This window comes from Oncorhynchus clarkii, chromosome 2 (assembly GCF_045791955.1).
Source record: "Oncorhynchus clarkii lewisi isolate Uvic-CL-2024 chromosome 2, UVic_Ocla_1.0, whole genome shotgun sequence".
Taxonomy (NCBI): Eukaryota; Metazoa; Chordata; class Actinopteri; order Salmoniformes; family Salmonidae; genus Oncorhynchus; species Oncorhynchus clarkii.
The window spans coordinates 59,460,110-59,475,118 of record NC_092148.1 but is presented as its reverse complement, the minus strand read 5'-3'; the positions used below and the strand labels follow the sequence as shown (position 1 = coordinate 59,475,118).

The following is a 15,009-nucleotide window of genomic DNA, read 5'->3' as shown; positions in this document are numbered from 1 at the left end:
GTTTCTCCCATTCTTCTCTGCAGATCCTCTCAAGCTCTGTCAGGTTGGATGGGGAGCGCGGCTGCACATCTATTTTCAAGACACTCCAGAGATGTTTGATCAGGTTCAAGTCCGAGCTCTGGCTGGGTCACTCAAGGACATTCAGAGATATGTCCCGAAACCACTCCTGCCTTGTCTTGGCTGTGTGCATAGGGTGGTTGTCCAGTTGGAAGGTGAACCTTCACCCTAGTCTGAGGTCCTGAGCACTCTGGAGCAGGTTTTCATCAAGGACTCTTTGGAAAACTCCAAGCGGGTTGTCATGTCCCTTTTACCGAGGAGTGGTTTCTGTCTGGCCACTCTACCATAAAGGCCTGATTGGTGTGCTGCAGAGATGGTTGTCCTTCTGGAAGGTTCTCCCATCTCCACAGAGGAACTCTAGAGCTCTACCAGAGTGACCATTGAGTTGTTAGTCACTTCCTTGACCAAGGCCCTTCTCCCCCGACTGCTCAGTTTGGCCGGGCAGCCAGTTCTAGGATCAGTCTTGGTGGTTCCAAACTTCTTCAACTTGAAGGATGATGATGATGGAGGCCACTGTGTTCTTGGGGACATTCAATGCTGCAGAAATGTTTTGGTACCCCTCCCCAGATCTGTGCCTCGACACAATCCTGTCTCAGAGCTCTATGGACAATTCCTTCAACCTCATGGCTTAGTTTTTGCTCAGACATACACTGTCAACTGTGGGACCTTATATCGACAGGTGTGTGCCTTTCCAAATCATGTCCAATCAATTGAATTTACCACAGTAGAACTGCAATCAAGTTTTGAAACATCTCAAGGATGATCAATCGAAACATGACGGGCTCAATTTTGAGTCTCATAGCAAAGGGTCTGGATACTTATGTAAATTAGATGTTTTTCATTTGTAATATATTTGCAAATAGAATCCCAAAAGCTGTTTTCGCTTTGCCATTATGTGGTATTGTGTGTAGATTGCTGAGGATCCCCCCCCCCCCCCCCATTGTAGAATAAGGCTGTAACGTAACAAAATGTGGAAAAAGGGAAGGGGTCTGAATAGTTAGCCGTTTCCCATGTGTATCAAGAATGATCCACCACCCAAAAGACATCCAGCCAACTTGACACAACTGTGGGAAGCATTGGAGTCAACAATGGCCAGCATCCCTGTGGAACGCTTGACACCTTGTGGAGTCCGTACCCTGACGATTTTAGGTTATTCTGAAGGAAAAAGAGGGTGCAACTCAATATTAGGAAGGTGTTCCTACTGTTTTGTGCACTCAGTGTAACTGCAATAATAGTGGAATTTTATTCACAAAACAAATATTTTGGACCGATAGAAAATTGCATTTTGATGGTGCAGCCTTCCTATTTGACAACAAAAGATGTTGTCAAATGGGAAAGCTGCACCCTCCCTTCAGTGTCTCACAGAAGCTTGGTAATCTCCTCAGGAGCAGAATCAACAATGGTAGACTTGGGTAGTAGAATTCGCTCTGCCATTTCCTGGTTTTAATAATGTCAGTTTGTGACAAAACAAGCAAGAGAGAATCAAGTGTAGAGAATCATTGTACATCTAAACCGATGTGAAACATATTTTAAATAACCAAAAATATTGTATTTTCAGATGTTTGAAACTGGTGATTCAAAACCGAGAGTAAAAAGATGCAAACGTGGGGGAGGGGAGTAAAGCTAGGAAGGGGAGAATTGTTTGAATTCAGGCTGTTGTTGCAATTCGTTTAGGTTCCACAAGGGGGTCACATTCTACATGTAGATTACTTAATCACCTGCCTCTTTCACAATGTAAAAAAGTTCTACATTGACAACCATTCTCCAATTGACTTCTGATGAAGGCGTCTCATGAATACTGTAAACAGAGTCCTTCTGCTGTAACTGAAGGGCTATTTATATTTCCCATTTGCACCCCGATTGTTTAGTCCTCAGTTTCTATGATAACTCACTTCCTGGTGTCCTGTGACTCCACTGTCTGCAACCTCTGGAAGACTTCTGGGGGCAGGAAGAGGGAGACCACCCCTCCACCCTCAGAGAGAACTCTGCGGTGTCCAGGCCTGGGGTTATATTTAGGCCCCGAGTCAATCTTCTCTTGTGGTTGTGGCAAAACTGGAGGAGGGACAGGAGGATGATACATTCTGGGAAAAAGTCATATGAAAAACATAACAAAATTTGAGGATAAATATATTTACCAATCTTTCCAGGGTTTACTGCAACAGATGGGGCTAAGGCTGTGGTCAGGCTGAGTGCTGCTGAGTTGGTTGGTGTGGTGGTGGAAGAGGGAGGGGTAGGTGGTTCATCTCTCTTTCCTACGAAGGACTTGACTCTCTCCAAACACTGCTCAGCTAGCCTCAACATCTTTTCCACCTCTACTGCTACCATCTCCTCCTCCTCTGGGTGAGGAAAGAGAAAATAAAATAGCAGTTAGTGAAGAAATGATCAATAAACACAGCCATTAAGATGTAGTTGCAGTCCCATCTTGAAAGCATCACAACAACTCTCATTTACAGAGCACCTCTTGAATGAAAGGAGATGTATGAATTGTCCTTTATTTAGTTTTGCATAATGGAATATAGTCCAGGTCTCATCTTACTCCTTGATTCAGCATCCTCCAGAAGTGCGTGGGAGATGAAATTGATACTCCTCAAGTATTCACAGTAAGCTTCCTAGAGAGAAAAAGTCAGCTGTAAACTTCCAACAGTTGAAACATAATAGCATTAAAACATATAGATAGAACATTATCACATTATACCAACAGGGCAATAAAACATATAGATAGAACATTATCACATTATACCAACAGGGCAATAAAACATATAGATAGAACATTATCACATAATACCAACAGGGCAATAAAACATATAGATAGAACATTATCACATAATACCAACAGGGCAACTACTGTAACAAATGATATTGCAGCAGTTCATTTTTTTTATTTTACAGTGATGATGACACAGTGAAAAAAATAGTTACATGTTGCCACTGCAGAGAAGGGTGTGATTGCAGCCCGCAATTACCTGTGCAGTTCGATCCACCATAATCATTTTGCAGACCATAATTAATCTATCTACATTTAAATTAAAGTTTATGCTTATAATTTCCGACATTTGGTAAGCTATATTATAATTTCCGACATTTGGTCGGCCATTTATTTGTCAACTAGTGTTTGTCATAACTTTGTTGGCCTAGAACAGTGGTTCCCAAACTTTTTATAGTCCCGTACCCCTTCAAACATTCAACCTCCAGCTGCATACCCCCTCTAGCACCAGGGTCAGCACACTCAAATGTTTTTTTTTACCAACATTGCCAGCCTGCCACACACTATAGGATACATTTATTAAACATAAGAATGAGGGTGAGTTTGTCGTCACAACCCGGCTCGTGGGAAGTGACAAAGAGCTCTTATAGGACCAGGTAACAAAAAATAATCAATCATTTTGCTCTTTATTTAACCATCTTACATATAAAACCTTATTTGTTCATCAGAAATTGTGAATAACTCACTACAGGTTAATGAGAAGGGTGTGCTTGAAAGGATGCACATAACTCTGCAATGTTGGGTTGTATTGGAGAGAGTCTCAGTCTTAAATCATTTTCCACACACAGTCTGTGCCTGTATTTGGTTGTCATGCTAGTGAGGGCCGAGAATCCACTCTCACATAGGTACGTGGTTGCAAAGGGCATCAGTGTCTTAACAGCACGATTTGCCAAGACAGGATACTCTGGGCGCAGCCCAATCCAGAAATCTGGTAGTGACTTCTGATTAAATTGTCACAGAACCGCTTGTTGCAATTTCGATGAGGCATAATTGCGCACCCAACTCACTCAGGTGCGTCGCTATATCACATTTGACATTGTCCATCAAATGAGTTCATTTGCACACACAAAAAAAATCATACAATGATGGAAAGACCTGTGTGTTGTCCTTTTTAATGCAGACAGAGAAGAGCTCCAACTTCTTAATTATAGTCTCAATTTTGTCCCGCACATTGAATATAGTTGCGGAGAGTCCCTGTAATCCTAGATTCAGATCATTCAGGTGAGAAAAAACATCACCCAGATAGGCCCGTCGTGTGAGAAACTCATCATCATGCAAGCGGTCAGACAAGTGAAAATGGTCAGTAAAGAAAACGTTAAGCTCATCTTTCAATTAAAAAAAAAAAAACTTATGCGTTATATGGTCGGTGCCTATAGTGCAGTGCAGACAATACACAAGAGTTCAGGGGTCTTGCTTTAACAAAGTTAACCACTTTCACTGTAGTGTCCAAAACATCTTTCAAGCATTCCCTTGGCAGCAAGAGCCTCTCAGTGGAAGCTGCAGTGTACCCAAGTGGTGTCGGGAGCAACTGCTTGCACGAGCGTTACCACTTCACTATGTATCCCTGTCATGGCTCCCGACGCCACTTGGGTACACTGCAGCATCCGCCGAGAGGCTCTTGCTGCCAAGGGAATGCCTGACAGCTTGTTTGAAAATGTGAAGAAAACTTTTAAATTTTTAATGGGAATTACATTTTTATTTGGCGTACCCCCGACAGCATTGCACGTATCCGTACCCCAGTTTGGGAATACCTGCCCTAGAAGACTAAATAAAGTAGTGCTCACCAGAATAATATCTTACATCGATAGAATGAATGCATTAGTAATCTATAGTTAACACCATTAACACCAGTGAAGTTGTCTGTTTAGTTTAGGGACTGGGGAGAAAACGCAATAATCTTAGTAGTAGTAGAAAGATTATTCCTGTGCAAAATGTCATCAATTTGACTGGTTTTATAGAAATTGCAAAGCGGAGAAAATTGACAAGACATTTCTGATAAGAATGCAGTTCATCTTGGGTGCATATTTTGTGGTTGAAATACTGTCTGCAGTTTCAAAGATAACACATTACCCTCACATTCGCATTGTCGCAAGAGATGCTGAAAGAAAGAAATCATATTTCTCCACTCCTTATCCTGAGACAAAATACATTTTTGTTGTATAATTTCACTGTAAGAAATGCATAATTCTGCAGGAGCTAATAATATATTACGCTACATGTCAGGTTAAAGGCCTACAGTCAGTGTCCATATTTCTGTTACTATTCCATTTAACCCATATACAGTGCATTCGGAAAGTATTCAGACCCCTTGACTTTTCCCACATTGTTTCGTTACAGCCTTATTCTGACAAGGATTAAATTGTTATTTTTGTCATCAATCTACACTCAATACACCATAATGACAGACGTTTTATTATCTTTGCAAATGTATAAATAAAAAAAAACTGAAATATTACATTTACATAAGTATTGAGTACCCTTTACTCAGTACTTTGTTGAAGCACCTTCGGCAGTGATTACAGCCTCAAGTCTTCTTGGGTATGACGCTACAATCTTGGCACACCTACATTTGGGGAGTTTATCCCATTCTTCTCTGCAGATCCTCTCAAGCTCTGTCAGGTTGGATGGGGAGCCTCGCAAAACAGCTATTTTCAGGTCTCTCCAGCGATGTTCGATCGGGTTCAAGTCCGGTCTCTGGCTGGGCCACTCAAGGACATTCAGAGACGTGTCCAAATGCCACTCCACTGTCTTGGCTGTATGCTTAGGGTCGTTGCCCTGTTGGAAGGTGAACCTTCATCCCAGTCTGAGGTCCTGAGTGCTCTGGAGCAGGTTTTCATCAAGGATATCTCTGTACCTTGCTCTGTTCATCTTTGCCTCAATCCTGACTAGTATCCCAGTCCCTGCCACTGAAAAACATCCCCACAGCATGACATTGCCACCACCATGCTTCACCGGAGGGATGGTGCCAGGTTTCCTCCAAACGTGACACTTGGCATTCAGGCCAAAAAGTTTAACGTTGGTTTCATCAGACCAGAGAACCTTGTTTCTCATGGTCTGAGAGTCCTTTAGGAAAACTCCAAGCGGGCTGTCATGTGCCTTTTACTGTGGAGTGTCTTCTGCCTGGCCACCATAAAGGCCTGATTGGTGAAGTGCTGCAGAGATGGTTGTCCTTCTGGAAAGTTCTCCCATCTCCACAGAGGAACTCTGGTCACCCTGACAGAGCTCCATCAGGTTGTTGGTCACCTCCCTGACCAAGGGAAGTGACCAAGAAAAATGTATGAAGAAAATAAAAGTTTGTATACATTTTTGAATAAGACTGTAACAAAACAAAAAGTTGTAAAAAGGGGTCTGAAAACTTTCCGAATGCACTGTACTTATGAGGAATATATTATGTTCATGGATACTCATGAGCCGGATATCAAAGGTGCATGTAAACAGCTTATCCCGAATAAGCGGGATATGAGCTAGTATCCGGAATACTGTGTGCATGTAAACGCGGTCACTGAGTGCTAGCTAGAGCTGCAGAAACGTTACACAGACAGGAGACGGGGTGGACACCGGTAGCTAGCTAGCTAGGACACCGGTAGACAGTGTCCTTCACCACCAGCTATGCACTGCTTTCCCACAGTTTTGTCAACGTTACATGCTGACCACACCAGCCGTGTTGCTTGCGCGAGCATTGCAAAATAAATGTACACATATGTTATTCAATAATTTCATCCCAAAATGCTCGCAAGCGTCTGCGTAGCCAGGTGCTAAAAAAATTAACTGGTTCTATTTTAGATGCCCTGCAAGTCCTGCCTCATTGGTTTTTAGGCTCATAACCACGTGGGTGATTGAAAGACGAATAAGGTCCACAAAAAAAATAAAAATAAAGTGTTACCAAGAGCAATGTGTAATATGGAAAAATTAGCCAAAGAGGCATTTGTGTTAAGTGCATGGGGGCCATCAATTTTATGCACAGCCGCTATTGCGGTACGGTTCTAGAAACATAAAGCCCTCTACTTTCATATCACATCAAAATCATTTCACGATGGCAAAATATACACTTAAGGTTAACACAGTTGCAGTCGACAGTATTTTTCAGTGACAACACGTTTGTGGCGTCCATCTTCAGTTTACACAAAGATGTTCGAAGACGCAGATAGCTAATTAGCACAGGACTGTCTTCCATCTGTGTTCCATAAACAAGTGCTGGAACATGGTTCCTTATGTTTCCAAAACGTTGGCGCAAATGATGTGGCCAAGCACGACTCCAACACCATCATTAAGTTTGCTGACGACACAACAGTGGTAGCCTAATCACCGTCAACGATGAGACCTGGCAGTGTGGTGCCAGGACAATAACCTCTCTCAATGTGAGCGAGACAAAGGAGCCGATTGTGGACTATAGGAAAAGAAGGGCCGTACAGGCCCCCATTAACATCGATGGGACTGAGCGGATCGAGAGTATCAAGTTCCTTTGTGTCCACATCCCCAACAAACTATCATGGTCCAAACACACCATGACAGTTGTGAAGAGACACGACAACACCTTTTCCCCCCCAGGAGACTGAAAAGATTTGGCATGGGTCCCCAGATCCTCAAAACATTGTACAGATTCACCATCGAGAGCATCCTAACCTGTTGCATCACCACCTGGTATAACAACTGCTCGGCATCTGACCGTAAGTCGCTACAGAGGATAGTGTGTATGGCCCAGTACATCACTGTCAAAGACTCCAGTCACCCAAGTCATAGACTGTTCTCTCTGGTACCACATGGCAAGCGGTACCGGAGTGCCAAGTCTAGGACCAGAAGGCTCCTTAACAGCTTCTACCTCCAAGCCATAAATCAGCTGAACAATTAATCCACCTGGACTATTTACATTTTATACACACTGATACATAGAAAAAAACTGAAATACTGTTATTTTTCCTGGAAAACTGCCCTTTCCGTCCTCGTGCTAGCTAGCAGTAACCACCACAGCCAATCATCTCCTTTGTTGTTCAACGCGATGTGCAATTCCATAACGGCTGTTGTGGCTAATGCTAGCTAGCATGAGGATGAAAAGGGCAAACTAGCAGTATTTCAATCTTCTCGATAGAGCAGTGTGGATAAAGGTCAAAGTTGGAGTACAGTGGCATACAGGGTTGGTAGGTTACTTTCTAAATGTAATCCGTTCCAGTTACCTGTCCAAAATTGTAATTAGTAACATTACGTTATTGAATTTGAGTAATCCAAAAGTTCTGGTTCATTTTCATTACTTTCCCCTTAAGAGGCATTAGAAGACAAATGAATGTTGCCAATTGAACAACATTTATTGCAGGATAAATCAATGTTAGAGTTCACATAGCTGGCTATAAATGGATGTTGCATTTTACTTTATGGGGTGGTTATGTAGGCTTGTTCTAACCCATTGCTTTCTACTACAGAAAATAATACAATTAGGTTTTATCTTTATCAAATCAAATGTTATTTATCACATGCGCAGAATACAACAGGTGTACAGTGAAATGCTTACTTGCAAGCCCTTAACCAATAATGCAGTTAAGAGATAAGAATAACAACTAATTTAAGAGCCGCAGTAAATAACAATTGCGGGGCTATATACAGGATGTACCGGTACATTACATTAAAAACCAAAAAGTATGTCAGATTTCCAGTCATTCCAATTAATGTAATACCCCTTGACATTCAAGAATAGGACTTGGAAATATGGATGTACTGTACCAGTCAAAAGTTTGGACACACCTACTTACTCTAGGGTTTTTCTTTATTTTTACATTGTAGAATAGTGAAGACATCAAAACTATGAAATTACACATCATATAGTAACCCCCCCCCCCCCCCCCCCCAAGTGTTAAACCAATCAAAATATATTTTAAATTTGACATTCTTCAAAGTAGACACCCTTTGCCTTGATAACAGTTTTGCACACTCTTGGCATTCTCTCAACCAGCTTCATGAGGTAGTCACCTGGAATGCATTTCAATTATCAGGTGTGCCTTGTCAAAAGTTCATTTGTGGAATTTCTTTCCTTCTTAATGCGTTTGAGCCAATCAGTTGTGTTGTGACAAGGTAAGGGTGGTACACAGAAGATAGCCCCCCAGGAAAGGAAGAACCAGAGTTACCTCTGCTGCAGAGGATAAGTTCATTAGAGTTAACTGCACCTCAGATTGCAGCCCAAATAAATGCTTCACAGAGTTCAAGTAACAGACACATCTCAACATCAACTGTTCAGAGGAGACTGCGTGAATCATGGTTGAATTTCTAAAAAGAAACCACTACAAAGGACACCAATAAGAATCAGAGACTTGCTTGGGCCAAGAAACAATTGACATTAGACCAGTAGAAATCTGTCCTTTGGTCTGATGAGTCCAAATTGGAGATTTTTGGTTCCAACCGACGTGTCTTCGTGAGAAGCAGAGTAGGTGAACGGATGCTCTCCACATGTGTGGTTCCCACATGAAGCATGGAGGAGGTATGGTGGTGCTTTGCTGGTGACACTTATTTAGAATTCAAGGCACACTTAACAAGCATGGCTACCTCAGCATTCTGCAGCGATACGCCATCCCTTCTGGTTTTCACTTAGTGGGACTATCATTTGTTTTTCAACTGGACAATGACCCAACACACCTCCAGTTCTGTGTAATGGCTATTTGACCAAGGGGAGTAATGGAGTGCTGCATCAGATCACCCGACCTCAACCCAGTTGAGATGGTTTGGGATGAGTTGGACCGCAGATTGAAGGAAAAGCAGCCAACAAGTGCTCAGCATATGTGGGAACTCCTTCAAGACTGTTGGAAAAGTATTCCAGGTAAAGCTGGTGGAGAGAATGCCAAGAGTGCGCAAAGCTGTCATCAAGGGTGGCTACTTTGAAGAATTTCAAATATACTACATGATTCCATGTGTTATTTCATAGTTTTGATGTCTACTATGTAGAAAATAGTAAAATAAAGAAACACCCTTGAATGAGTAGGTGTGTCCAAACTTTTGACTAATACTTTGTATATTAGCAAAATTGTTTTACCCGAGCTGAACTCCCTCAAACTTGTTGCAAGAGGTCATTTTTCATTGGATTGCGCTGGTCGCAAAAAAAAATATTGATAGGCAGCTTTAACTTATTCAATTCAACAATTATTAGTTAAAAATACCCATATTCATTTATTTACAGCCATCCACAACAACCACAATCTGTAAGGCGCAAATAGCTAAACGAAAGATCAGCAATGTGAATCACATCAATGCACTATGCAGATATCAATACCTTGATATCCGTATCGACTGTAGGCCACACCCTTGCCATTGGAAGACATATCTCGGACTGTAGCCCACAAAAGGATATTCCTGCTCATAATCATAGTGGTCTCTGACTTGTGGTCATCCTCGCTAAGGCGGAACAAATATTTTTTCCTCAGTGGCGGCAGGTAACCTAGTGGTTAGAGCGTTGGGCCAGTGACCAATAGGTTGCTAGATCAAATTCCTGAGCTGATAAAGTAAAAATATGTCGTTCTGCCCCTTAACAAGGCAGTTAACCCACTGTTCATAGGCCGTCATTGTAAATAAGAATTTGTTCTTAACTGACTTGCCTAGTTAAATAAAGGTTAAATAAAATAAAGTAATCTATTTCTTCAAAAGTATCTGTAATCTGATTACAGGTGTTTTAATGTAACCACAATTGCATTTCCGACCCCAGTGCAGCTAGGTGTAAACAAGCAAAAATCTAGGGTCAGGCATTCTAAGCATCTAGAATGGGCTACAGTAGTGTATGCAAATACACCCGCGTTGCTAAAAGCACCCATCTGTTATCCATCGCATCAGATTACACATACATTTTAAGATAAAACGTTGCACATGTATACAACGATGGCATAGCCTAAGCTGAAAAAAAACTCTTGATAATACTTTTATTTCCCTTTTGGCCCATATTTTAATCCCATGGACTATCATGGAAATCTAGAATATAAAAAAAGTTACTTAAACACAAGCAGGAACCAATAGGAAGTTCCTGCAAATGCAGGAATGCCCACAAGCAAGAAACCTCCGAATTTCAGGCCGCAATCACACACTATAGACTGCAGCTGGCATCGGATAGCCCCGCCTATTTTGTGGTTGTTTACATCAACGATAAAGCGTATATCTCCTGGCTATATAACTCGTTTGCTACTGAAATTGTAAATCTGTTGAAATATAGACATTATAATACCTTTTGTCGGTTCCCCGCGTCCAGTTGTATAGCCACTTTAGCCATTTTCATGGCATTTTGAAGGGGCTTCATTGCAACGCAGCGCCAACTGCGGCCAATCAATGTTCCGGATATGCACTCCGGTCTGGTGGTTCTCTGATGTTTATTATTTTTGTACTACTTCCGGGTTTTGTTGTTTACAATATAAACCGTTACCAGTTCGTGCTTAACGATATTGTGTTACTGTTTAAAAGACTGTATATTTTACTAAACCACCAACGAAGTGGTTAAACTACATATGACTGATATAATTTGAGGCGAATAGTGTTCTCCTCATTGGAAGTCGCAGCTGCAGCTTTCAAACCAACTTTGGTAAAAAACAGCTTTCTGAATAGCTCCCACTTAAGGCTCAAGTTACTTTGAAAGCTACTGCTACATTATATTGATAGGATTTTCCTTTGAATCCTCTGTATTCTCTTAGGACTGTGTTATGAAGAAGAGAGTAAGCCGTGCGCGGTTTTCCGATGTGGCAGCAGGACAGAGAAGCCAGACTCAGTTAGTTGCCGGGGTCAAGAAACATTTTGGGCGGCGAGGAAGAACCAATAATAATGCTGCAAATATAACTTCACCATCAGTGACAGATCTACAATTTTACAATTGAGCACAGCAGTGTCAGCTGTGGCGACAGAAGGGGAGGAGCAGCCACAGCATAGATCAAAGAAATCCTGTGATTCCCCTTCAAAATTCTTGACAAGCAGTCTAGATTTTGAGGTCAATGATAGGTTGTTGTCAGGTGTTTTACCTCCATAAGGTAAAGTATCAGCTGTTAAACGTTCTTAAATGCAACCTACTTCCTTGTCTGATCCTACAGGTATGGGCAGATTCAGCATTGCATTCTGTCATGGAAAGTTCTCACCTCGGAGGCTGCGGCATGCCTTCGACAAGTGGCCAGGGGATCCAGACAGAGCCAGCCCAGTCGCCACTGTTTTTATACATAGACTTTCAGGGCCTAGTTGGAGTGCCACTGAACCGTGGTCCACGTCACTCAGTTTGTCTGCAAGACCTGCCACACAATACTGCTCATATTTATGCAGAGGGTTAACATCTTGCCCTCTGTGAATGTGCACACCAGAGGCAGGTGAGAAAAACTGCAAGCAATTGTAATGTCACAATGTAGAGAGTGGCGATTGCAAAACTACGAGGGTCAGCAATGAGCTAGTCTGCAAATCTGGCCCAAAACAGCAGTGAAACCATAACATGATATTGATTTTGGTTTCAGGAAGAGTTCAGAGGGCTCTCAATGAACGGTGGACCCAATCTTGTTGTGTAAGTGGATACATTCCATCAGGACAAGATGATTACCAGATTTTGATAGGCAGAGATGGCTTTCATGTTTATAACCACTGTTACCAATTGTCCCATTTCTTTTACCTCCAACCTGACAACCACCTCTCCTTTACCAGCACCCTCCATCCCCTCCTTCCCAAGTGTCTCCACAGCCTGGTGTCCTGGGCCCACCACCATGCAGAGGACTGCCGCTCTTGCCCTGAGCTGAAAGAAGTGCTGGAGAGGCAGTGCTGGGGTTCAGTAAGTGCCATCTGGGGGTGTGTGGATGGACATAGTTACGGAATGGACACACAGACCACAAAGCCCAGAGCAAACCCTGGACACACTGAGAGTGATCCCCTACTGGAAGGTGAGGAGCAGCTTCGAGGGAACCAACACCCTGTCAACACCACCATGTCCCAGCCCAGTACAGCTGCCACCCCCCAGACTCAGAGCGCCGTCCACACTGATGCTACCACCACCAGTGCAGATGGTCAGACAGCTTTTGGTACCGCCAAAGTTACCCTGGGAAACAGAACACTCAGTATTTAATTTCAGTGTTTACTGAAGTATGGTCTTTACTGCATTGAAATGTATGGCTCTTTGCAGGTGGTTACCATCTTATTGTCTGTTGCCAGTCCAAATTAATTTGTTTGACCCTCTTGTCCCTAGAATTTATCTTTGGTGAGGAGACACCCTCTCCTGCACCAGCCCTGCTCATGGACAGGCCAGGTGAATCAACAATGAAAAACATGGTTCAAGTTATACAGTGCTGGAAAGTTAAGATTGGTTAAACTATAGGCTGTTGTGTCAAATCTTAGGAACTTGTCCAGCGAGGATGAGTTTGTAGAGAAAAGGAAAAGTGTATCCTCTGATGAATTATTTGAGCCATACCTAGAGAAGGAGTGAGTGGATTGATGTGGGTTCTAGCCAGAGGCGTCATGCCCATAGGGGGCACAGGGTCACATGCCCTAAAGGGCATAAAGGTCAGATTCAAGTCCTCCTTACAGCACTGTTAATTCTCTTATGACAATGAACATGTCTGTTGGTACATTACCGTTTTTTGAGTGCGGTTGTCTCGGGTACAGAAACACATTAAGGAGCACTATGAAGAGGTCTGCGAACGGCCCTGCCCTCAACATAGGCTGCAACAAGGTCTTCATGATTGACCGCTACCTGCAGCGACACGTCCAACTCATTCACACAGGTAGGTTTGGACTGGACACAGCGCTTTTACTGGGGGGAGAGATGTGTGTCTGTCCCAAAAGGTGTCCTAGTTCTTAAATTGTGCACTACTTCAGAAAGCCTGATTGGTCACCTGATCAAAAGTAATGCACTATGAAGGCAATAGGTTGCCATTTGGGATGCTACCAGAGTGTGTTGGTATTAAGTTAGACCATTCTCATTTTTATAGAGTTGGGGAACTACATCTGTGACCAATGTGGTCAGACCTTCAAGCAGAGGAAACACCTGTCTGCACCAGATGTGCCACTCAGAGGTTAAGCCACTACAGGGGGAGATTAAGCTCATTTCAGGTGGCAAGGTTCTGCTGAATTGTGTTGTGAGGGGCTCAAGCACTGATGAGTCTGTCAGGAGTTAGCCAAGCCTTTGATTATGTGGTATGATTTGGGTGAGTCTGTAATAATGGAAGGGATGGATAGGGGCACAAGAATGTAATCTTGTATTTGGCACCCTCACTAAGCCTTTTTGTCTACTTTAAGATGACCAAACAAGGCAGAGGCTGATCTGGAATTTGCATGTGATCTGTGTGGGGAGCGCTTTGAGAAGGCCCACAACCTCAACGGCCACGGTGCATCCCCTCACACTAGCAGCTGTCAGAGGAAACATTGACAGCCCCTCCAACAACCAACCATCAGAGACAGGGGAGCTGAACCCATACACCGGTTGATAGACTTGATTAGGTCCGTGACTGACAAGGAGCTGCAAAGAACACAACGTCCCTTGAGCCTCTATAAGGAGTCTGGTATAGAATGGTCATGGGTACAGTGACTAATTGAACAGGACATGGAATCACTAGTCACTTTTAATGTTTATACTGTTGTACTCGTTTCAATTGTATATACTGTATTCTAGTCAATGCCACTCAGACATTGCTTTTCCTAATTTATATATTTCTTAATTCCATAATTTTACTTTTAGATGTGTGTATTGTTGAAGTATTAGATACTACTGCACTGTTGGAGCTAGGAACACAAGCATTTCACTACACCCACAATAACATCAGCTAAATATGTGTGAGACCAATAACATTTGATTTGACTTGTACTGTTCATGCTCTAAACCAGGAATAGGCAACTGACTGGGGCCACAGAAAAATATGAACTCAGTGGTGTAAAGTAAAAATACTTTAAAGTACTTAAGTCGTTTTTTGGGGGTATCTGTACTTTACTATTTATATTTGACAACTTTTACTTCACTACATTCCTAAAGAAAATGTACTTTTTACTCCATTTTCCTTGACACCCAAAAGTACTTGTTACATTTTGAATGCCATCTGGTTTATTTGTACTTTTGATACTTAGGTATATTTAAAACCAAATACCGGGTGACTGACTTGAGTAATTTTCTATTAAAAGATATCTTTACTTTTAATCAAATATGAGATTTGGATACTTTTTCCGCCGCAGTGACTTGCATGTCTGCCTACCCACATCCATAAATGCAAAAAATATAA

The 15,009-nt window shown here is 42.4% G+C and overlaps 1 protein-coding gene and 1 pseudogene across 3 annotated transcripts in view; one reads left to right on the top strand and one right to left on the bottom strand.

The window, feature by feature from the left end:
- LOC139370925 (VPS9 domain-containing protein 1-like) overlaps window positions 1–11,536 on the bottom strand; it is a 28,502-nt gene extending 16,966 nt beyond the window's left edge. The window contains exons 1-4 of one of the 3 annotated variants that reach the window (XM_071110817.1): window positions 11,010–11,536; window positions 2,594–2,666; window positions 2,193–2,393; window positions 1,950–2,109 (exon numbers count right to left, since the gene is read on the bottom strand). In XM_071110817.1, coding sequence (XP_070966918.1) covers window positions 1,950–2,109; window positions 2,193–2,393; window positions 2,594–2,666; window positions 11,010–11,081 — 506 coding nt within the window. In that variant the 5' untranslated portion in view covers window positions 11,082–11,536. The remainder of the gene's footprint in view (window positions 1–1,949; window positions 2,110–2,192; window positions 2,394–2,593; window positions 2,667–11,009) is intronic. The other 2 variants (XM_071110826.1, XM_071110835.1) reach the window with 2 other exon arrangements.
- LOC139370941 (zinc finger protein 276-like) lies at window positions 11,471–12,555 on the top strand (annotated as a pseudogene).
- The last annotated feature ends 2,454 nt before the right edge of the window (window positions 12,556–15,009 follow it).